General features: G+C 53.5%; 1 protein-coding gene across 1 annotated transcript in view; it reads left to right on the top strand.

Annotated features, from left to right (window-relative positions):
• The window catches only part of DNAH17 (dynein axonemal heavy chain 17), a 110635-nt gene that overhangs the window by 13991 nt on the left and 73135 nt on the right, over nt 1-23509 (top strand). The window contains exons 12-23 of the mRNA XM_065896570.1: nt 179-374; nt 2654-2800; nt 8156-8264; nt 8583-8686; nt 10549-10689; nt 13493-13636; nt 15468-15650; nt 18264-18518; nt 20270-20439; nt 20968-21190; nt 22770-22886; nt 22989-23075. Coding sequence (XP_065752642.1) covers nt 179-374; nt 2654-2800; nt 8156-8264; nt 8583-8686; nt 10549-10689; nt 13493-13636; nt 15468-15650; nt 18264-18518; nt 20270-20439; nt 20968-21190; nt 22770-22886; nt 22989-23075 — 1876 coding nt within the window. The remainder of the gene's footprint in view (nt 1-178; nt 375-2653; nt 2801-8155; nt 8265-8582; nt 8687-10548; nt 10690-13492; nt 13637-15467; nt 15651-18263; nt 18519-20269; nt 20440-20967; nt 21191-22769; nt 22887-22988; nt 23076-23509) is intronic.

Here is a 23509-nt window from a genome sequence, read left to right as displayed (position 1 = left end):
CTGGGCTGGTTGCCGCCTGTGAAGGGCGTCATCCATGCGTACGTTCAGTGTCTCAGCCTGGAAGAAACAGAGAGCTGGCTGCCTGCTGCGTCACCCCAAGGTCTGGCAGGCACGGTTGGGGTGTTAGCGAGGCCCTGAGGGAGACGGCACCTGACCCTCCTCCTAACTCTGATTCCAGGATCATGTCCAGCGTGGAGGCCAAGCTGATCTACCAGAAATACGATGAGATGGTGGAACTGCTGAGAAGCTACCGCAAGAGGGTCTACCAGCAGTGGGCGGCGGGGGTAGACCAGGACTGCCACTTCAACCTGGGGCAGCCCCTGATTCAGCGGGATCCCGTCACCAGCCTCATCCGCGTCAACTTCAGCAAAGCGGTGGGTGTCATCTGGCCGCAGCATCGGGAGGGCAGCTGGGCCAGAGGCTGTCCCGGGGACCTGGGGTTCCCCACGGGGCAAGCCCACGTGACCCTGAGGCTGACGCCCCCTCCTACGAACAGCATGGACTTGTGGGGTTGATGTTTATGTCATATCCAGCTAAAGCTTTATTATTCAAGTGTTGCTTAAAGCGTGCCCAGGATATATTTAAGATATGAGACAGTCGTAGCCTCCTTGAAAATAGCTGGAATGAGTGCGCTATTTTAAAGCTGGGCCGCCTTTCATGGGATCCCTAGAGGAGCTATCAATTTGAGAATTTAAAAGAAAAAAAAAAAAAGGTCTTTTCAGGATCTGAAGAAGTGGACCCCCTGGTCAAGTCGGGAAGGCTGGAGGGAATCCACACCGTCCAGGGCTAAACCCCAGGTAGTTAACCATGTATGCAGGCAGAAGCTGGAGCAGCCTGCATCTCTACAAGCCACCTGCCTTACAAGAACGCATCTGCCCTGCTCTGAGGTCAGCGGTGACACCAGGAAGGCAGGGAACCCAGATGGGACTTTTCCTCTGAAACCTTCTTTCACCCAAATTCATTCTTTCATTCAACAAATAGTTACTGAACACCTACTTTGTGTATGTGTTTGGGATAAATTAGTGAACCAACAAAGCTCTCTGTCCTTCTGGAGCTGCCTCCTACAGGGAGAGGGGGAGAGAGAGACAGAGAGAGGGGAGAGAGTGGTGGGGGCCCGGTGGAAGGGCCAGGAGAAGAGGGGGCGGGAACGATGAACCAGCATAACGTATGACACATGAGAATGTGATGGTCGGTACCTCAAAGAATGGGAAAGGCAGGTAAGCAGGGAATGGACAGAGCCGGAGGAAGGGGGCAGGTGACGGCTTTGGACTCGAGCAGAGACTTGCAGGAGGTGAGGGCGTTGGCCAGCAAAGATGGGAGGAAAGCCTTCGAGGAGAGCAAACAGCTAAAGCAAAGGCCAGGAGGTATGCGTGTGCCTGGCGTGTTGTGGGAGCAGCGAGGAGACCAGTGGGGCCGGGGTGGAGTGAGCAGGGGAGGTGCAGGGAAAGGGGGTGAGGAGACGATGGGGCACAGAGAGCCTCTCGGGCCCTGAAAGGGACTTGGGTCTTTGTTCCGGGCAAGATGGCAGCCGTTGCAGGGTTTCGAGCAGAGGAGGGCCCCGATCTGAGATGCTGTGTGTGAGTGGACTTGGGGGGAGGGCAAGGCCAGAAGCACAGAGACCACTTAGGAGTGTTTTGCCGGAATCCAGGTGAGGGATGATGAGAGGGCGGTGGCCTAGACCAGAGCAGCAGTGAAGGTGCGCAGAGGTTAGATTAGATTTTGATCACAGGGCCGATGAGATCCTAGACAGGTTGGAAATCACGTGTGCAGGAAGAGAGGGGTCAGCCCCAGCATTCTGGGGCTGGGCAACTGGAAGCGGGGAATGGCCATCAGATGAGACAGCGGGTGGAGGTGGCCGGCGGGCAAGACTGCTCTGTTTCAGTCACGTTGAGTTTGACACGTCAACTGGACATCCACGTGGAGACGCTGAGTAGGCAGGTAGATACAGGAGTCTCAAGTCAGGAGAGAGGCCCGAGCTGGGGACATGAGCACGGGAATCATTCACACGTAGATGGTTCTTAACGCTGTGACACTGGGTGAGGTCACCAACGTGAGAGCAGATCGAGAGGGACCCCATCCGCGGTTCTCCAACACTTAAATCTCAGAAGCATCAGAGAGACTGGTAATGGGGACCAGGAGAGCCTGGTGTCCTGGACGCAAAGGGGACCATGGGCCCAGGAGGGGGAGGGACCAGCTGCTGAGAGGCCACGTGAGACGGGGCCTGTGAAATGACCCATGGATTCAGCAATGTGAAGGTTACTGGGGCCTCTCCAAGAACGGTGTTGGCTGAGCAGTGAGGGCAGAAGTTCTGTCGGAAGGGATGCCCTGCTGTTGTTCTCCTGGGCTGTAACCAGGGGCTGGAGAGGGACAAGGGAAGGTCAGACCCTAGGGAGGAGCCTTTCTTTAGACACCTGGCAGGTTAGTTACAATGATGGTGTCCACCATGCTGGTGATGCCAGCACTTCTAGACATCAGGAACAGTCAATAGGGCGAAGGCATCGTGATCCTACCAGTGGAGCCCATCCCCAGTCAGACCTCCCCCCAGCTTTGGGGGCTGTAGGAGCATCCCAGGGACAGACCCTCACTTGTGCTGCTAAGTGCCATGCCACTGAGGCCACCCCCTCACCTCTTGTATTCTCTTCATTCACTTTAGCTGGTGGCAGTGCTGAGAGAGGTCAAGTACCTGAACTTCCAGCAACAAAAGGAGATTCCCCGCAGCGCCGAGAACCTGTTCTCACAGTACGAAACCTTCTGGAAGTTTGTGGGCAACTTGGAACTCATTGCCCGCTGGTACAATGAGGTGAGCTGGTGTTGCTTTGTTTTGTTTGCACGATGGGGGTTTTGTTTAGAACAAACACAGGTGTACGATCCCCACCCAGAGTAGAACTGAGAATGTTTTCCTATTGGAAGGTGGTTGGAGCCACCCTCTGGGGAGAATCCACGTTCTCACCTTTTCCACCTTCCAGAGTTGCCCGCGTTCCTTGGCTCGAGGCCACGTCACGCCACCTTCGGATCACAGCACCTTTGCTTTTGTTGTCATGTTCCCTTCCTTAGTTCTTCTTGACTCCCTCTTATAAGGACCTCGCGATCGCATTGGGCCCGCCCGATGTCGGGGTCCTTAACTGAGTTGCGTCTGCAAATTCTCTTTTGCCAAGTGCAAGGTGACATAGTCACAGGTCCTGTAGATTACGACGTGACGTCTTTGGGGGCCATTATTCAGCCTACCGCAGACACCTCATCCAAAAGGGGCCAATGAGATTCCCTCTCCTTGAACCCTGGGAACTTGGAATTGGGTCCCAGCATCATTCACACCGGAGTCTCAGGGGGAGCAGAGAAACCAGAACGAGTGAAACACGGGCCGCAGAGGGAAGGGCGCAGGCGGGTGGAGCAGACAGGCGGAGAGGTCCCACGAGACAGAGGGGAGCCCGGACGTGGGCTTTGTGGGCCTAGTCCCCGGGGCTCCACCAGCGCACCTCCACGTGACCTGAGCCAGCTTTAGTGGGCTTATGTTTCTTGCAGCCAGCTTGCCCCTGACTGGAGCCACTGTGTGGAACCTGGAATATTTCTGTTTCTGGGTTTTGCATCTCGATCTATTGGAGAGATGCTTACACGCTCCCAAATCCCTGATGTGACGGCCCCTTTCCTAGAGCCCCGAAGAGTGTGCCTCGGTCGCCTTCCCTGGCCCGCCTTGTAGGGGCCTTGAACTTAATGCCCGGTTCCAACCAGAACGTGGAGAGAGAGGTTCCTGTCCTGCCCCTCCCCTGCCGGCTTGTTAAGTGCCCTCTGAGTCGGTAGTAACTGGAGCACAGCTCTGCCATGCACCTCCTCCCTACGGTGGCCAGATTTGACCAAGCCCAGGAATTCCCTGCCAAAAAAGAGAATGTTGGAACATCAAAAGATTCAGAGCGGGCTTCCCTGGTGGCTCAGTGGTTGAGAATCTGCCTGCCAATGCAGGGGACACGGGTTCGAGCCCTGGTCTGGGAGGATCCCACATGCCGCGGAGTAACTACCCCCGTGAGCCACAACTACTGAGCCTGCGCGTCTGGAGCTTGTGCTCTGCAGCAGGAGAGGCTGCGATAGTGAGAGGCCCGCGCACCGCCGCTCGCCACAACTAGAGAAAGCCCTTGCACAGAAACGAAGACCCAACACAGCCAAAAATAAATAAATAAACTTTCATTTAAAAAAAAAAAAAAAAAAAAAAGATTCAGAGCAAGGCCTTTGGGACGCTGAGGAAGCCTCCCGACCTTGCTAGAAGTGACCGCCTCCTACCTGAACGTGAACTGAAGCACGCCAGGTCATGCCGTCACGTGGATTTGCCAAAAAGTATCACTCCCCCACTGCTCACCCCGACACGCCCACCGCAGAACCAACCATAGACCCGTTCCTTACTCTATTCCACAAATTAGAGCATGGGGGTGACGTAACCTGAAATGTGTTCAGGATGGACTGGAGTAAGCTGCTTTTCACTAATTTCATTTTTGAAGATAAAATTTTCATTGACTCACTTATTGGCGCTGCGAGCTGTGACAGCCCAGGGCCCGCCTGAAGTGCGTTTCCTTGAATTAGCTTTCTCCAGAACCAGCTGTCTTCAGGTTCGAAGAACGCCGTGTTCATCCGTTCCCTGGAACGCCTCCCGGACACGGTGTTTAGGAAGAATGGAAGCCTTAGAGATACAGTCACGTGGAAAAATGTTTGTGGGTTACTTTCAGTGCAAGAGCTTTTTTTTTTTTTTACAACGACGCAATCAGAAACAGACAAAAAAAATCCAACAAACGTTATTTAGAATGAAACAAAAAAATTGATCTTCCACTTATGAATTTCCAGACAAAACCCAGCCAGTCCCACGCGGGGAAGCGTGTTAGCTTCCGCTGTGAACGACATTGTTCTGCTAATAAAAACATCGGACAAGGATGGGGAGCCGGGCAGTGAGACCCGGAGCTCGTCGCCTGCGGTGACCCTCATTACTGATGCCGGCTCCCCTCTCCGGGGTGCTCCTGGCCCCTTAGATGCGCTTCTTTTTTTTTTTTTTTTTTGCGGTACGCGGGCCTCTCACCGTTGTGGCCTCTCCCGCCGTGGAGCACAGGCTCCGGACGCGCAGGCTCAGCGGCCATGGCTCACGGGCCCAGCCGGTCCGCGGCATGTGGGATCTTCCCGGACCGGGGCACGAACCCGTGTCCCCTGCATCGGCAGGCGGACACTCAACCACTGCGCCACCAGGGAAGCCCCACGCTTCTTAACGTACTTTCTGTTGCCGAGAGAGACCCCAGGCCCCCAGACTGCTAATAGCTATTAACGTTTGAGCTAGGTGAGTGTTGGAGTGGGGCTTTAAGGGATCTGCTGGGGGGTCCGGGAAAAATACCCTAAAGGTATGGATTTATTACATAGGCTGCTGAAAAATAATAAATAGGGCATATTAAATGGACCTCATCGCTGTGAGCTTTGTCTACTCTGGGCAATCACAAAGGCATAATAACATTTAGCTCTTGTCTGGGCTATTCGTGTAATTGTTTAACATCCAAACTCTGATAAATGGAATCAAGATTTCACATTGACTCACTTTTAATTCCGTCAGTGCTTTCTTCTGCTCCTGTCTGGTTTCCACTGGTAATAGCTGTTAAGCTTTATTTCTCTGCCATACCGTACCTTTTCTAAGAGTTAATTGTCTGAAAAGGGGGACATGGGTGGGGAGGGGGCACCATTTAAATTACCAAATATATGTCAAGAATTATTGTGAGTGGAGCTGGGAAAACTGGACGGCTACATGTAAAAGAATGAAATTAGGGCTTCCCTGGTGGCGCAGTGGTTGAGAATCTACCTGCCGATGCAGGGGACACGGGTTTGTGCCCCGGTCCGAGAAGATCCCACATGCCGCGGACCAGCTGGGCCTGTGAGCCGTGGCCGCTGAGCCTGCGCCTCTGGAGCCTGTGCTCCGCAACGGGAGAGGCCACAGCAGTGAGAGGCCCGCGTACCGCAAAAAAAAAAAAAAAAAAGAATGAAATTAGAACACTCCCTAACACCTTACACAGAGATAAACTCAAAATGGATTAGAGACCTAAATGTAAGGCCAGACACTATAAAACCCTTAGAGGAAAACATAGGCAGAACACTCCATGACTTAAATCACAGCAAGATCCTTTTTGAACCACCTCCTAGAGAAATGGAAATAAAAACAAACATAACCAAATGGGACCTAATGAAAGTTAAAAGCTTTTGCACAACAAAGGAAACCATAAGATGAAAAGACAAGCCTCAGAATGGGAGAAAGTATTTGCAAACAAAGCAACTGACGAAGGATTAATCTCCAAAATACACAGGCAGCTCATGCAGCTCAATATCAACAAAACAAACGACCCAAAACAAAAATGGGCAGAAGATCTAAACAGACATTTCTCCAAAGAAGATATACAGATGGCCAAAAAGCACATGAAAGGATGCTCAACATCACTAATCGTTAGAGAAATGCAAATCAAAACTACAATGAGGTATCACCTCACACCGGTCAGAATGGCCATAATCAAGAGATCTACAAGCAATAAATGCTGGAGAGGGTGTGGAGAAAAGGAACCCTCTTGCACTGTTGGTGAGAATGTGAATTGATAGAGCCACTATGGAGAACAGTATGGAGGTTCCTTAAAAAACTGAAAATAGAACCAGCATACAACCCAGCAGTCCCACTACTGGGCACATACCCTGAGAAAACCATAATTCAAAAAGAGTCATGTACCGCAATGTTCACTGAAGCTCTGTTTACAATAGCCAGGACATGGAAGCAACCTGAGTGTCCATCGACAGATGAATGGATAAAGAAGATGTGGCACATATATACAATGGAATATTACTCAGCCATAAAAAGGAATGAAACTGAGTTATTTGTAGTGAGGTGGATGGACCTGGAGACTGTCATACAGAGTGAAGTAAGTCAGAAAGAGCTAAACAAATACCATATGCTAATATGTAGAATCTAAAAAAAATAAATGGTTCTGAAGAACCTAGGGGCAGGACAGGAATAAAGATGCAGATGTAGAGAATGGACTTGAGGACACAGGGAGGGGGAAGGGTAAGCTGGGAGAAAGTGAGAGAGTGACATGGACATGTATACACTACCAAACGTAAAATAGCTAGTGGGAAGCAGCCGCATGGCACAGGGAGATCAGCTCTGTGCTTTGTGACCACCTAGAGGGGTGGGTTAGGGAGGGTGGGTGGGAGACGCAAGAGGGAAGAGATGTGGGGATGTATGTATATGTATAGCTGATTCACTTTGTTATACGGCAGAAACTAACACACCATTGTAAAACAATTATACTCCAATAAAGATGTTAAAAAAAAAAGAATTATTGTGAAAGGCAAATAGCATCTAAGGTACAATGTAAATCCAATGTACATCCCTCACTTTAGAGAGTAGACCTGTCCTTGAAAACTTACATGGAAATCAAAATGTTGCCAGATAGGACAGTATTCCAAAGCACAACTGCTGCTTGTTATTTAAAGGAATAATTAATAATAACTGTATACACACTCTGTCTGTTTTTTTCTGTTCTGTGAATCGAGGTTTTCGAGTGTTACATGAATTTCTTAGCTCAGGGTAGACCCGTATCGAGCCTGTATGGAACCTACCCTACCGTTCACTCTGATGCTTTAACAAGTGAAACAGCTTCTCCACAGATCCTGGACCTCCTTTGTATAATCACATTCCGAGCCTTAGATCATAGGCAAGGCGATGTTCTGAGAGACGCCCCAGAAGTGTCCCAGTTACCAGTGTGTATTCCTCATAGGCAAGGCGATGTTCTGAGAGACGCCCCAGAAGTGTCCCAGTTACCAGTGTGTATTCCTCTGATTTTCTTTTTATGATTCTAAGCCAGATATTTTAAGCTTTGGATTATGTACGCACTGTTTTTGCATTAGTGAATTTCCTTCTCTTTCTACCCCATAACATGGGTGATTAGGAGTTAAGTACATACGTAAATCCTTGGTGCTAAAAAATAATTTTAAAAGTTGGAATCTCCTGAACTTTGATGTACACATAATTCCCAATTAAATAACACTAACTGTGATTGGTTTGGTTGGTATTCAGTAATAAACACCCTCACCAGGAGACGATTTTAAATCTGCTTGGATTTGGAACAAAGGCCCTGAAACTGTAGCCCTTGTTTTGCAGATAATGACCACTATGAAGGACATAGAATTTCCACTGATAAAGTCAGAATTGGAAGCAATCGATGTCAAATTGTTGGACGCTGAGACGACCTTATTCTGGAATGGCAAAGGTACAAAGGCGACATTCATTCCCCCTTAGGTTAAACTTGGGTGAGGGGGATGGAGGGCCGGGTCCAACCTGTCGGCCACCTGGAGTTCCTGTGGAATTAGCGATCCGCCTACGTGGGGATAGGGGGGCCTTGTTTCCCAAGAGACACGATGTGCTTTATTCCTCAGCGTTGCCTTTTGGGAAGCTCTCCACGATTCCCTCCGCTTCAGGCTCCGGAGAAGCGGACAGACTCGCCGAGCATTGTGTCGTGATAATGAGTGTTAAGCCAGCCCTTGCTAAATCGTTCATTTTGTAAGATCCCTTTATGCTTCTGTTTTAGGTGTGTTTGAATATATTCAAGCGATGCGAGAAATGCTATACAACTTGCAGAACAGGATACAAAAAGCAAAGCAAAACATAGAGGGGATTTCCCAGGCCATGAAGGTGAGTAACCTGCAAAGCACAGAGCGCGGCTTAAATGGGGACCCCGGAGAGGGTCCTGGGGAAACGGCCCCCCTCGGAGACGATCACGGAAAGTGCCCAAGGCAGTGGGGGCCTGATGTGTGAGGCTCTGGGCTGTACCATGGTGACGTCAGGGTGGCCCCAAGGCAGAAGGGCCCCTGGTCACTCTGCAGAGCTCCAGTCCATCTGGGTCTGTTCAGCTCAGCAAGTGTGTGGGCAGGTCCTTCTGCCAGGTGGGTGCCAGGAACGAGGGTGGGGGCGGAGACGCGCTCAGACCCAACCCCACCGGGAACACACTCATCCCTCCATGCAGAGCAGCACAGGTCCTTGCTCTCAAGCCTCATCCAGAAAACTGGGGGAAAGCCTTCGCTAGCGCTGCCCTCCCCCACCATGGTTTGTCATCGGTGCCTGCATTTGCAAACACCTGCCCCGGGCCAGCACTAGTTTGTTCATTAGAAAACACCTCTTCTGTTTTGAGACTCATTTGGCTTATCAAGGTGTGAAACTCTTTCCTTCCTTACAATTGACGTTCATTTCATCACCATCCACTTAGATTTAACTCAATACATTGTAAGCAAAAGCCATTGCTCACCCCACTTTTTTCTGATTTGTTTTCTGATTCAGTTTTCTTTCAATCAGATTATTTCCTCAAGTAATCGCCTCAGAAAGGGTGCGTTGATGACCTACTTTCTGAATCCTTGCTTTCCAAAACTATCTTTCTTTGGATGTCACCTATAGCTGTTTTGTCCAAGTAAAGGATTTTCTGATATGGTCCTTTTCTTTCAGTAGTCTAGAAGCATCCCTGTACTCGTCTGCTCTGGCTGCCATAACAAAGGACCAGAGACTGGGCAGCTTAAACAGCAGAAATTTATTGTCTCATAGTCCTGGAGGCTAGAAGTTTGAGATCAAGGTGCCAGCAGGGTTGGTTTCTTCTGAGGCCTCTCTGCTGGGTGTGTAGACGGCCGTCTTCTCCCTGTGTCCTCACACGGTCGTCCCTCTGTGTCTATGTCCTAATCTCCTCTTCTTATAAGAACACCAGCCATATCAGATTTAGGCCCACCCTAATGACCTCACTTTAATCACCTCTTTGAAGACCTTCTCTCCAAATGCAGTAACATCCTGAGATGTTAGAGGTTAGAGCTTCAACATATAAATTTGTGGGAGGAGGCACAGTTCAGGCCACAGCCACCCCTGCTTATAGCCTCAATGTTGAAAAAGCTGACAAAGGTATGATTTCCCTTTGCTGATATATTTGTTTTGATATTTCCTCTGAAAGATATTTTTTGACTTTCCTGTTCTCTCCGTCCAGAGGTAGGTAGAGTCCTTGGTCATCTTCAGGGTTCAGACGTGTCACCAGAGTGTATCCAGACGTGTGTCTCCTTTTGTTAATGTTCCCTGGATCCACAAAGTACTTTCAATCCAAAAATGGCAACCTTGCCTCAGCCCCCGGGCACCTTCTCCAGTCACTCATTCTCTCCTGTGTGTCCCTTTCTGTCCTGTATTCTGAGCATCTCCACATGTGTCTCCAGATCTGGCTGCCATGTCCCGTCACCCCCAGCTCCTGAGGTTCCCCGACAAGAGGGTCAGACACTCCTTCCCCTAGAGGGGCTCCTTTGGGGCCTGACTGGGGAACATGCACAGGGGTCTCTCCGTGGTCCTCCAAGGCCCTGGTTGGTTTTGAGTCACATCATTGGAGGCGCTCTGGCCAACAGTCCTCAGCGGCCCCTTGGCCTCTGCGAGGCCAGCCTAGGATGGGGACACTCACTCTAAAGGCTGTGTAGGAGGGAGTAGGGCCAGAAGCTTTTTCTTCAGACACTTTTCTCCCACTCACCTTTTCCCTCCAGGACTGGTCGGCCAACCCAATGTTTGAAAGGAAGGACAACAAGAAAGAGGCCCTGTTAGACTTGGACGGGAGGATGGCCAACCTCAACAAGCGCTACACCGCGGTCAAGGACGCCGGCCTGAAGATCCAGTCCATGGTCATGGTAAGGAGCTAACCGGGAGGGCCTTGGAGAGGCCATGGGCTCTCAGCAGCCGGGGAGGGAGGAGGGAGAGCTCGAGGCTTCAGAAAACGTCAGGCGTCTAAGACCTTTAATCCAGGAGTCCGATCTTACAGTAGCAGACCCTGCTAACTGCTCCCCCCGGAAGCCTGATTCCTCTTGTCACGTGTCTGCCCTCCTCCCCTAAGGGTGTCAGAGCCCCCTCCCCCCACCCCACATGAATCGGTGTGGACAAGTGACACCTTCGTACCAAGTCCCTGGGAGAAGCTGTATCACGGCTTCCCACCCCTGAGTGTGAGGAAGGCCCAGCAGCACGGAAAGAGAGAGGAGCACGGGATGTGGGTGCCCTGTGGTGTTTGGGTGCCAACACGTTGAAACTGGGATAATGTGCGGACACGTGCTTGCTGGGCTGCCTGGCGTGAGGGTTATTCCTTTCTGCCAGCCGTCTCAAGGGTCCTCGGGCCCGGGGCCCCACACGCACGGGCACGGTCGGAGGGGGATGCAGAATGGGAGCCTCACGCCCCTCGTAGCCCTGCCTGATTCCCAGCAGCCTGGGGTTCTCACGCCTTCCTCTGTCTTCCTCCGTCCGTGGCCACTTTAGCCAGCTTGCATTTTCGCCTATTTCTGAGGCAAATGTGAAAGGTGCAGCTCTGCGTTGGCCTGGAAGGGAGAAAACTGCCCGCCCCCCACCCCACCGAGCTCAAGATACTTTCAGGACAGTTTTTCGGGGTTTCCCAGTGCACGGTGCAAATCATTGCTATGGCCTTAAATGATGGGTTGCCACATCCAGACAGACCAGCAGGCCCCCCAGGAGGAGGGTCTGTGCTGGGCTGTTCTCATGGTCAAGTCATTGACTGGAAGGTCATTGCCCCTGTGGAGTGACTTGACTGGACCAAGAAATATTTTGTCTTGTTTCCAGATCCTCTTCCTTTCCCCTTTGCCCTGGTGCCAGAAGGGCCAACGAAATTAACGTGTTAGACTGCAAAAAGGTTATTTGGAAGAGTTAACCGATTAACCTATTAACGTTACCAGATGTGTTGGAAACAACATGGGAGACATAAATCTAGCTTAGCATTGGGAAGAGGTTCACAGCACACTAGCCCAGCTGGAGGGCGAGCCAGGAGGGGACAGGAGCCCCAGTGAGGCAGAGGCCAGGGAGCAATTGACAAGGCTTTGTTATCACAACATTTGTCAGAGTCCTCTACTCCCATATGGTCATTTGAACTATTGTTACACTGAAGTTATTTAAGCCTGTGTCTTCTCTCCCCTATTAGAGTATAACTGCCTGAGGGTACAGACTGGGTCACAGTCATCTTTGTGTTTTCCTGTAGCACTCAGTGTCTTACAGTTTCATCTATCCACCCACCCACCCATCCATCCATCCACCCACCCACCCATCCATCCATCCACCCACCCACCCATCCACCCACCCACCCATCCACCCACCCACCCACCCATCCACCCACCCACCCATCCATCCACTCATCCATCCACCCATCCATCCACCCACCCACCCATCCATCCACCCACCCACCCATCCATCCACCCATCCATCCACCCATCCACCCACCCATCCACCCACCCATCCACCCACCCACCCATCCACCCACCCACCCACCCACCCATCCACCCACCCACCCATCCACCCATCCACCCACCCACCCACCCACCCACCCACCCATCCACCCACCCAAACATCCATCCATCCATCCACCCATCCATCCACTCATCCATCCACCCATCCATCCACCCATCCATCCACCCACCCACCCAAACATCCATCCATCCATCCCCCCATCCATCCATCCATCCATCCCCCCATCCATCCACTCATCCATCCACCCATCCATCCATCCATCCATCCATCCATCCACCCATCCATCCATCCACCCATCCACCCATCCACCCACCCACCCACCCACCCACCCACCCATCCACCCACCCAAACATCCATCCATCCATCCACCCATCCATCCACTCATCCATCCACCCATCCATCCACCCATCCATCCACCCACCCACCCAAACATCCATCCATCCATCCCCCCATCCATCCATCCATCCATCCCCCCATCCATCCACTCATCCATCCACCCATCCATCCATCCATCCATCCATCCATCCACCCATCCATCCATCCACCCATCCACCCACCCACCCATCCACCCATCCACCCACCCACCCACCCAAACATGCATCCATCCATCCCCCCATCCATCCACTCATCCATCCACCCATCCATCCATCCATCCATCCATCCATCCATCCATCCATCCACCCATCCACCCATCCACCCACCCACCCACCAGCTCCTGCTCTGTTCCAGGCATACTACTTAGTGCTGGAGGTATAATGGTGGAAAGGACAGTCAATCCCTGTCCTTGTGATGCTTGGCATCAAGGGGAGGTACAGACCAAAGACAAAATAATTCAGAATTGTCATCTGTGCCATCACAGGCACAAATAACAAATTGCTAGAGGGAACACAGGTCGGGGGGCAGGGACAAGAACCAAACCTGAGATGAATGGGGGCTAGTCAAGAAGGGTCTTTGTGAGGAGCTGACATTTGACCTGAAACCTAAAAGATGAGAAGAAGCCACACCTGGCATGAATGGGCGGGAGCAGCCTACAGGAAGAGCCTGGAAGGTTCAAGAAGCCAAAAGCAGACCACTGTGTGTGGAGGGTGTGAATGAGGATGAGGGTAGCCCAGGGAATTGTTGAATAAATTGCCTAAAGAGGGAACAGGTGGACCAGTGAGACGACAGCCAGCCATGTGGTTCTGTTTGCAGGAAAATGCGGAACTCTTCAGAGCGAACACGATGAGCCAGTCCTGGAAGGATTATGTCAACTACGTTGACAGCATGGTCTTGGATGAATTTGACCATTTCATTCGCAAGTCTCTAAATCACCTAATGGACAACATGGTCGTTGATGTAAGTTACAAATGTGAGATATATATATGCATATACATATATGTGTATTATGATATTATAAATATGAGAAAGGTTGACGCTGGAATCTATAATCTGTGGTTTCCTGATGAAAGAACAGACTGTCATGTTACAAATGAACAGACTTATTAAAGTCTTCCCAAGGTGACCCACTCGTCCCGATTTTAAACCTGAAAGTCCTGCGTCCCGGGACCCTGCTCAGTCCCAGGTGCTCAGGACATCTGGTCCTTAGATATGCTGCGGCGTAAGTAGGCTATAGAACACCTACAGGGATCTGAGTTGTCCTATGCTGCTGCCAGGTGAGGAAAAGCAGGTACCACTGCCCCCTCCTTATGCTGATTGGGGGTGGGAGGTGCCCTCCTATCGGCAACGTCAGCCACCAGCCCGCTCAACCCTCTGCTGAATTGAGTAGAAGCTTAAACCAGGTCAGCACTGTGGCTTTGCTGGTTAACTGCATCCCAGCCTGTTCTCCAAGAGCTATTCCCTGCCCATGTCCTTTTCACTACAGTGGTTCCCAAGTGATTTTGAATACTGCCAGGAGGGCAAGATGAGAGACACTCTCCCCGCCAAAGCCTACCCGCAGGAAAGGATGGTGGGCACTGCAGTGAGATGCCCTTACACAAGCTGCAGAGGGCGCTTGTCCCCAGAAAATCACAGACCCCAGATTCTGTTGAAAGTAGTCGGCGTTACCAACTGTTAAGTCTCACCAAGCAAGGCACCGTGACACGGTATCAGCAATGAAGGTAGCTAATTTATAGTACACTTATAAACTAAATTATCACTACAAAGAGAGGAGAGTCACAATCAAAAGCATGATGAGACCCTGATAACAAAGCATCCTCAAAAAATCCCAGGGAGTCCCCGTATTTGTGAGTGGCCAAGCAGCGGGAGCGGACCCCTGAGTCAGAGGCTTTAGGAAAGACTGGTCCCCTGAGTTTGTGACAACAGACCTCTCCCACTTAGCAACTCACTCAGGCGCTTGTGCAGACCCCGCCCTACTCAGTCATAGAACCAGGGGTCTCTCAAGCCAGCCACCCACAGGGCCAGCATGGGACTACGTTTGGAGGAAGATCAGTGGCCGTAGAGCGGGTCCCGAGGCCACCCGTGGGCTTTGGCCCGCACTGTGAGACTCGCCGGTATGTTGGGCGAGCCTCTACCCTGTCCCCTTGCAACTCAGCCTCGCAGCCTCACAAGAGGGGTCCTCACAAGAGGGAATAGATGGGCTTATGGCGTGTGTGCTTTAGAAACAGAGCCTCCAAGGGACATGAGGGCTTGTCCTTTCTGGAGCTCAGCGGAGACCATCCTGCCTGTCTGTGACACTCCCTGCCCCACTGAGCACTGTGGCCACAGCTGCTGACACACCTGAGACAGCCACCACCCCACACGCTCTATGTGTTAGTCGTCCCTCTAGTCCTCACGGTAACCCAAAGAGATGGGGACAGTGATTGCCTCTGTTCTATAAAGCAGCTGTACTCATTTTGTATATTTGGGGAAACTGGGAAGCCGAGGGTCTCGCCCAAGGCCACGCAGCTAGACAGTAGCAGATATGGGCTTTGAACGGAGGTAACGGGTCTCCTCGGCACTCACGATCACTGCTGTATCCCGCCCTGGACACCCAACCTGCATTTGGCCCGATGGCGTTGCATTTGGTTGTGTAGTTCTCGCTCAAGGGCCCTCAGGAAGTGTGTTCTCTGCAGTGGCCCCAGCCAGCAGGAGTCAGCCATATACCTTGTCTGGTGCTGGGGTGAACATCCGGGCACTGAAAATGGTTCAGCCGAGGGCAAGTCTTTGACCCCATGACGGCCTGTTTCAGGAGAGCATCGCACCGCTGTTTGAGGTCCGCATGGAGCTGGACGAGAATGGGCTGGTCTTCAATCCATCCCTGGAGGTGGGCGGGGACCAAGGCTTCCTGGCGCTGATCGGGAGCCTGGTCACTGACATCTACAATGCAGCCAAGCTCATCCCCAGGCTGGCCAAGGGCAGGATGAGCTACAAGGTCAGTCTGGGCTTTGTATGGCCCCACCCCTTTCCCTGCCACCAACTGCTACCCCTAATGGGTCCTGAAGGTGAAGAGGAGCCCAGAGGCTTCCATTCCATCGGGTTCCCCAGGACAGTGCCCCGGATTTCTTTCTCTCTCCACTCCTGAGATCCCATTTTTCTCCCCAGAGCGGCTTCTCGTCGGTCGACCTGGTTTTCATTCCCCTGATGGCTCCCCACCCACAATAAGATGCCAAGTGTGCATCCCCACCCTCACTGGTACTTCACTCCCTCCCGTAATTTAAACCCTGTGATCCTCTGACCATGCAGGCTCTTTGATAAATGTGCCTTGCATGGGCTCCCGCACCCATTTGCTCTGAATGCATTACACACCTAAGGTGCGTCTGACACGTAAAATGCAGTCAGATCAGATCCTGGGGATGCAAAGGTGTGGGAAATTCAGCCCCGCCCCCCACCAAAGGGAGGGCTGAGAAGGTGTGTTTGTCAGAGCATGGTTTGTGGGGCAGTTAACAGAAATTGGAAAAGACCTAAATGACCATCAAACACAGGTGTCCTTCAGTAGATTCCGGCCCATCCAGACAAAGGCATCCGGATGAGTCCCAAAAGGGAGCCCGGGACGGAAAGCTGCTCGTGACACGTTTGTTATTAAGTGTTTAAGTTGTGGAACAATGTTTAGAATGTGATTTCATTCGTTTAAACAAAGCAAAAGCCTGCCCTCCTATGGATACACTCCAAACTGTTAAGAGTGCTTGCTTCTGGGAAACAGGATCGGGGTGAGGATGGTAGGAGGACAGGGGATGCCAAGGGAGCTTTTTATTTTATGTGCTTCTGCCTCATTTGAACTTTTTGATAATGGGCGCGTATTATTTATAATAACAAATATTTACAGCAAGATGCTCTGTGCCATTAGGGACAGAGGTATGTGTGCATACGTGTGCATGTGTGAGTGAATGTGGTGATGTGAGGACATGAGGAAATACCTGGCAAGGTCAAGGACAGCTTCCCAGAGGAGCTGACGCGCGTTCTGAGTCTTGAAGGGTGGAAGGGGATTTCCAGGCAGAGAGAATGGCTTGAGGATTCCTGAGCTGCAAAAAGGTGGTATTTCTGGCCCAAGTGCACACAGTAGTCTGTTCCACAGCTCAATAAAGTGAACTATGCCACCAGTGGTCAGCCCAAGAATACACCCAACACAGAGCTGGACTCCCACGTGTGCTCCAGAATCTGACAGGAGGCGCATCCGGGGCTCCTGCACCCACCCCGGAGTCCTGAGGGGCTTGGCATGATGAACAGGACAGAACAAAGCAGAATAAGGGTCCCGGTGATCAGGCTGTACCCCGGGCTGTGCACGCCCCGCTCTGGTCTCATTTGTATCCATGAGATTTTAATTTACAGAAGTGACCGAGTGACTACATGGAGAGGTCAGTGCCATTGACAGAAAACGTTAATGTCACTCACAGTTCCCCTGGAAAGGAGAAGCACGGCTGGCTACTCAGGGTCTCGGGGGAGGCGGCAGGTTTGGTCAGAAAGCAGAAGCAGGACGGAGGGCGAAGCCCAGGCCAGAGGCTTTGCTGGGGTTTCTGCGGGAAGGCGAGACAGGACCAGGGAAGCAGCTCGGGGCCAGCCACTCTGCCTCGGCGGCTCAGGGCTATGGGGGTCGTCTCCAGTTATCTGGTACCTGGCCCTGGGTGATGGGGAAGGGGGAACATGGGCTTGGAGTGTGAGGGTTAGTTAGATAAAGTAGGCGGTTGGGGGATTGGCTGGTTTTCACGTGAAAGGTGTGCTCCCATCCCAGCCCTTTGCTCTCTTAGAATTGGCTGGCCCAACGAGGGGCAGTCTCTCCCCAGCCAGCAAGATTTTTTAAGATGCCAAAGCTTCTTAAGATACAGGAAATTTTAAAAACGTGGTTAATACACACCCTCCACCTTGAGATTCTCCAGTTACATAAGGCAATCACTCCCTTTTCGCTAACACTAATTTGGGTTGGGTTTTCTGTCACTTGAAACTCAGAGCATCCTATCCAGCCCGGGCCTCCCGTGCTCCTACTCCGGCCATCATGTGGTCTCCACGCAGGTCCTCACACATCTGCTTCCCTCCCAGCACAGGGCCCTTGCACGTGCTGTGTTGCTACTCTTGCTCTTTACCTACAGTCCATCAGCTCTCAGACCAATGGTCACTTCCCCAGGGAGCGTTCCCCAACCTCCTCCCTGTTACACCTGAATGCAAAGGTCAGAGTCATGATGTCTCGTTTCTGTGATTTTTTTGATGAACATCTGACCCCACTCCTGGGCTGTCTACATCACGTGAGCCCTGTCGACACCCCTAGGGCCCCCTCCCCCTGCGTGCACACAGCAGATTCTGTGTAACTACTTAATGAATGAAGCCACGTGAGTCGTCCTGGGGTTTGCCTGGCAAAAGTCACGTCCAATGTATCTTCTCACGGGAGAACATTGCAAACATTGTTTGCAGATGTCCCTGCGTCCCATCTAGAGAGGTTAGCCTGCGTCCCATCTAGAGAGGTTAGCCACACTTGCACCAACAGGGAGCCACTCTCCAGGGCGGGGAGACCACGGGCGAAGCGCTCACCCATCTGCGCCCCTCCTGCCCCTTGCAGACCGACCTGGAAGACATGACCGACCTCATAGAGATGGGGGAGGAGCTGTCCAACCTGGTCATCAGCGCCATAAAGGAGGCTGAGGAGTACCAGGACTCCTTCGAGCGCTACGCCTACCTGTGGATGGACGACCCCCAGGAGGTCATGAAGAGCTTCCTCATCTATGGCCGCACCATCAGCCCAGAGGACTGGGACCCCCAGGCCGAGGAGACCCTCCCCAAGATGCCACCTACCCTCGCCCAGTTCCAGCAGCAGGTGTGTGTGAACCTCACCCACCGGCTTCCTCAACTCCAGAATCCCTGCCGTGGAGGGGCACTGGACTTGATTTAAAACTTGGGTGGGGCTTCCCTGGTGGCGCAGTGGTTGAGAGTCCGCCTGCCGATGCAGGGGACACGGGTTCGTGCCCCGGTCCGGGAAGATCCCACATGCCGCCGAGCGGCTGGGCCCGTGAGCCATGGCCGCTGGGCTTGCGCATCCGGAGCCTGTGCTCCGCAACGGGAGAGGCCACAACAGTGAGAGGCCCGCGTACCGCAAAAAAAAAAAAAAAAAAAAAAAACTTGGGTGAACGTTGTTTTTACATTTTTATTTATTTATTTTTGGCTGCATTGGGTCTTCGTTGCTGCACTCAGGCTTTCTCTAATTGCGGCTAGCAGGGGCTACTCTTCGTTGTGGTGCGTGGGCTTATTGCGGTGGCTTCTCTCTGTTGTGGAGCACGGGCTCTAGGCTCGTGGGCTTCAGTAGTTGCAGCACACAGGCTCAGTAGTTGTGGCTCGCGGGCTCTAGAGCGCAGGCTCAGTAGCCGTGGCGCACGGGCTTAGTTGCTCTGCGGCATGTGGGATCTTCCCAGACAAGAGATCGAACCTATGTCCTCTGAATTGGCACGCGGATTCTTAACCGCTGCGCCACCACGGAAGTCCAGGGTGAACATTTTTTAGATGTAAGTTTTATTATAATTCAAGTATGGAGAGACCAACAGATCAGCAGACGCCTGCTGTGAAAAGAGAGGTTGTGACTCATGGCTCCCAAGAGGAGGGGGGCACTCCATGCCATGCAGGGCCACGTAGGGCCACGCGGGGAGGCACCAGTGTCGGGCAGGAGGCCGAGGGAATGAGGGGAAAGCATGGCTGAGAGCCTGAACTGTGGTCTTCATGGGGAAGAATGGGCAAGGCGGGGCAAGCAGGCTTAGGATGGGCTAGTTTGGATCATTTCAGTGATTCAGGGGCGTACTGGCTGTCCCGGGTTGTCAGGAACCTGGCCCTGGGGTGATTAGGGCAGGTGGACAGTGGCCTGGAGTGTGAGAGCCCCATAGAGGAGGCGGTTGGGTCGTGAGCTCTGGTTGGTTGTTTGCATATGAAAGGTGTGGTCCTGGGGGGTTTGTCTGCCATCTCTAGGACTTAGCCAGCCAGGGGGCAGGGGCAGTCCCTCCAGGGTCAGCGAGACCCCCAGTACCAGAGCTTCAGTAACATAGAGCATGATGGGAATTCCCTGGCAGTCTGGTGGTTAGGACTCAGCTTTCACTGCCATAGCCTGGGTTCGATCTCTGGTCAGGGAACTACGATCCTGCAAGACGTGCAGTGCGGCCAAAAAAACCAGGATATGGGACATGAGAAAACATAGCGAACTTACAAAACTTCACCTCTTTTCCTGAAGCTCAGTGAGGGTGACCCAGCCACAGAGAGATGCACATGGGGTGGGGGGACAGCTGGCTGGTGAAGCTTGAGAGCCCAAGGACGTGCAACAGCGTAGAGAGTTAAGGGATGCCCCATGGGTGCCCGGGACCCCATTCACCCCTTGAAACTTTTGGCCCCTGCTGGCCTTGCTTGATGATGTCCCTTTTTGACAGGCTGTCCTGTGTCGGGGGTAGACTGCTGGGCCGCAGGGCACCCCGGGGGTGCTGGGAGAAGGAAACTAGTGCCTCGTAAGGGCCTCCCCCACACACACATGCTGTGCTGGCCCCAACCCCTGGCCCCGGCAGCCCGACAGGTGAACGGGGTTGTGTCTTCCAGATCAACTCCTATGAGAAGCTGTATGAAGAGGTGTCCAAGTGTGAGAACACCAAGGTGTTCAACGGCTGGCTGCAGTGTGACTGCCGGCCCTTCAAGCAGGCCCTCCTCAACACCATCAAGCGCTGGAGCCTCATGTTCAAGCGGCACCTGAGCAACCATGTGGTCAACAGGTGGGCACCAGGACCGCTGGCCTGACATTGGTCATGCCCCAGAGAGCTATGTGCGAGGGGCACCTGCAGGCGGCCTTCCATGAAGTGTCGGTTGGGCACCTCCTCCCCCAAACCGGGTGGCTGTTGGGGTGAAGGTCAGGCTCAGAGGCCGGCAGCCCCACGGAGGGTGGGTCCCAGCAGGAAGGTGTCACCTGGCAGGGCGTGGAGGTCCTGGTCCCTCGGTCATTGCTTCTTTACTGAGCACTTACCATGTCTGGGCAACAGATGCCAAGGAACCCTTCAGGAGCCCTGAGTCAGGCAGGGAAGCCTGGCGTGAAACGTGCCGGTGGTACCTGTGCAGTTACAGGTGGGGTCGGGGCCGGGAGGGGCGTGGAGCCAGGAGAGCGTGTAATCCAGCTCCTCTGTCCGGGAGGCCCAGCAAAGGCTGCCCTGAGACGTGGCTCCATGCGGTGCTCACCGACCAGTCGAGCCGGTGAGGCACAGGGGTGCTGGGCAGGCACCCATCACAGGCGGCCTCTCGCCCACCAGCCTCGCAGACCTAGAAGCCTTCATGAAAGTCTCCAGGGCGGGCTTGATGAAGCCTCTCAAGGAGGGGGACTATGACGGCCTCGTGGAGGCGATGGGGCATCTGATGAAGGTCAAGGAGAGGCAGACGGCCACCGACAACATGTTTGAGCCCCTGAAGCAGACCATCGAGCTGCTCAAGTCCTATGGGGAGGAGATACCCGAGGAGACGCACGTGAAGCTTCAGGTAAACAGGCCTGGGGGGCCCCCGCTGGGGGAGCTGAAGCTGCGGGCAGGGCCAGAGGAGGGCGGGCTCTTGTGCCGGGGCCTGCAGGCTAGACCTCCTCTTCTAGACATGGGGTCCCCGTGGAATGGCAGGGTGGGAGGACAGGGCTCTCTGGAGACGAGGGGACAGTGAGGCCGCCTCCGGAAGGGGGGAGGGCAGTAGCTCTTCCGTTTGATTGGAGTTTCAGTGGATAAAAGTGCCTTCAAGTTCCACACCTCCTCCTGAGCACAGTAGGAGCCTGGGCACGAGGGACGGGGGACCAAGAACGGGGTCGGCAGAGACCTGACCGGGTGAGGGCGCCCCAGCAGGGCAGTGGGGCAGCTGCTCTGGGAAGGCCCGCAGCCGGCCCCGGCCCCGCGTGGGACAGGTGGGCCACAGCAGGGAGGCTGAAGGGGACTTCCAAAAGCCCAGTGCTTTACAGCTAATTCGCAGAGCGTCAGCTGTCGGTGTCAGAGCAGCTGTACGTGCAGCTGGGCTGGGCGGTGGTCGTGCTGAAGCTGGGTCCTGAAGCCACCCCCCTGGAGTTTGTCTCCTCCCAGACCTGGCTGCCTGCCCCCCGCTTCTCTGCCCTGGCTCTGGGACTGGTCAAACAGGCCTGACTCCCCCTGCCGGGAGGCACTAACTCCAGCCAGTGCCCGAGACCCCACAGCACAGGGGTGACAGGATTGTGTGTCGATTGTGTGTCGGTGGCCGCCGTGATCTCCGCGGTGATCTCATGCTGCCCAGGCCCTGCTTTAGAGCACGTTGTGTTTTGCCCCAGCTGCCCCGCCCGGGGCTCAGCTAAGGACCAGGATTCGAAGCGTTTGTGGCCGGGCCCCAGGGGCTCCAGGGCTATGGACAGGGTGAGCGGTGAGATAAAAGTTCTGACAAACGTTTGAGGTGTGTCGCTGCCAACAGACTGTTAGTTAATTGTAGAAGAATGTGAAACAATGTCTATTTGTGGGTAAAGAATTTGGGGGCTGGGATTTTTTTCTTTAAAATATTTTATAATAAGTACAATATTTGCCCAAGTGTGGAGAACTTGGAAAATACAAAAATTCGTCTGATTGCTAAAGCCATTCTTGCCATGACAAAATCGTAGAAACAGAGGACAGGTTAGTGGCTGCCCAGGTTGGGGCGGGGGGCGGTGCTGGGCGCAGGTACAAGGAGGTAACACTAGACAGTTCCTTCACCGTGATGGACAGCGAGGTATGTGGATCGCGGCGGGGGTTATGGGACTCTATACATGAGGTAGAATTGCCTAGGACTGCACACGCTCACAATGCATGCACACAACACACACACACGTGGATTCAGCTTAAAACACAGGGCGAAAACCGACAAGTTCCATCACCTGCTAACAGAAACGCCCCGGTGTCGGATGCCGGTTTGGGTATCGAGCCTCCGCTTTGTGAGATGCCACCACCAGGAGAGGCTGGGGGCGGGCACACAGGACTCTCTGTGCTATTTTTGCAACTCCCCCTGAGTCTGTAATTATTTCACAGTAGAAAATTTTCAAAAGAGCAGGAAAAGGAGTGGTCCTTGGCCTTTGCCTGTGTAGGAACTGCCGGAGCAGTGGACCAACACCAAGAAGCTGGCCATCCAGGTGAAGCAGAACGTGGCACCCTTGCAGGCCCACGAGGCCAGCGTCCTGCGACGGAGATGCCAGCAGTTCGAGGTACCACGGCCTCGGGGCGGGGCGGGGCGCGGCGGGGCGCGCATGCACCACAGCTGGGCCCTGGGGCGGGAGCCTGATGGCTTCCACGTGGTCCTCCTGCAGCTCAAGCAGCACGAGTTCAGAGAGAAGTTCAGGCAAGAAGCCCCGTTCAGCTTCAGCGACCCCGACCCCTACACGTCCCTCAATAAGGTACTTCTGCTCAAGGAGGAGATGGGGTAGTAACTCTGGGGACCCTGATGCTTCCTCATCCTTCCTCAAGCTGTCGTTCTCATGAGCCCAGAAACGTGGCCTTGATGGGACTGGGCTCAGGGCCGTACACGTGTGTGTGCGTGTGTGTGCACATCTGAATATCCTACGAGCCTCACAAACCCACCCTGCGGCTCAGCCCCCTCCCTCCCCTAGGTCCCCACCTTCAGCAGTTTGCTGTCCCCTCGGGCTTTGCACTCACCCTGCTCCCTCGCGCCTTCTTCTCCCTGACTCGCCACGTGCAGCTGGTGGCCAAGCCTCACCTGTGTCCCCTGGTTCCCACTGCCCAAGTTCATGGTCAGTGTCCAACGTGCAAGCTCCATGGCCCCGGACCGGGCAGCCCATTCAGGCTAAGGCCCCATGGACTTCCACCTGGC

Source organism: Phocoena phocoena, chromosome 19, assembly GCF_963924675.1.
Source record: "Phocoena phocoena chromosome 19, mPhoPho1.1, whole genome shotgun sequence".
Taxonomy (NCBI): Eukaryota; Metazoa; Chordata; class Mammalia; order Artiodactyla; family Phocoenidae; genus Phocoena; species Phocoena phocoena.
Note: the sequence above shows the minus strand (reverse complement) of the source record. Positions and strands in the feature narration are given on the sequence as shown.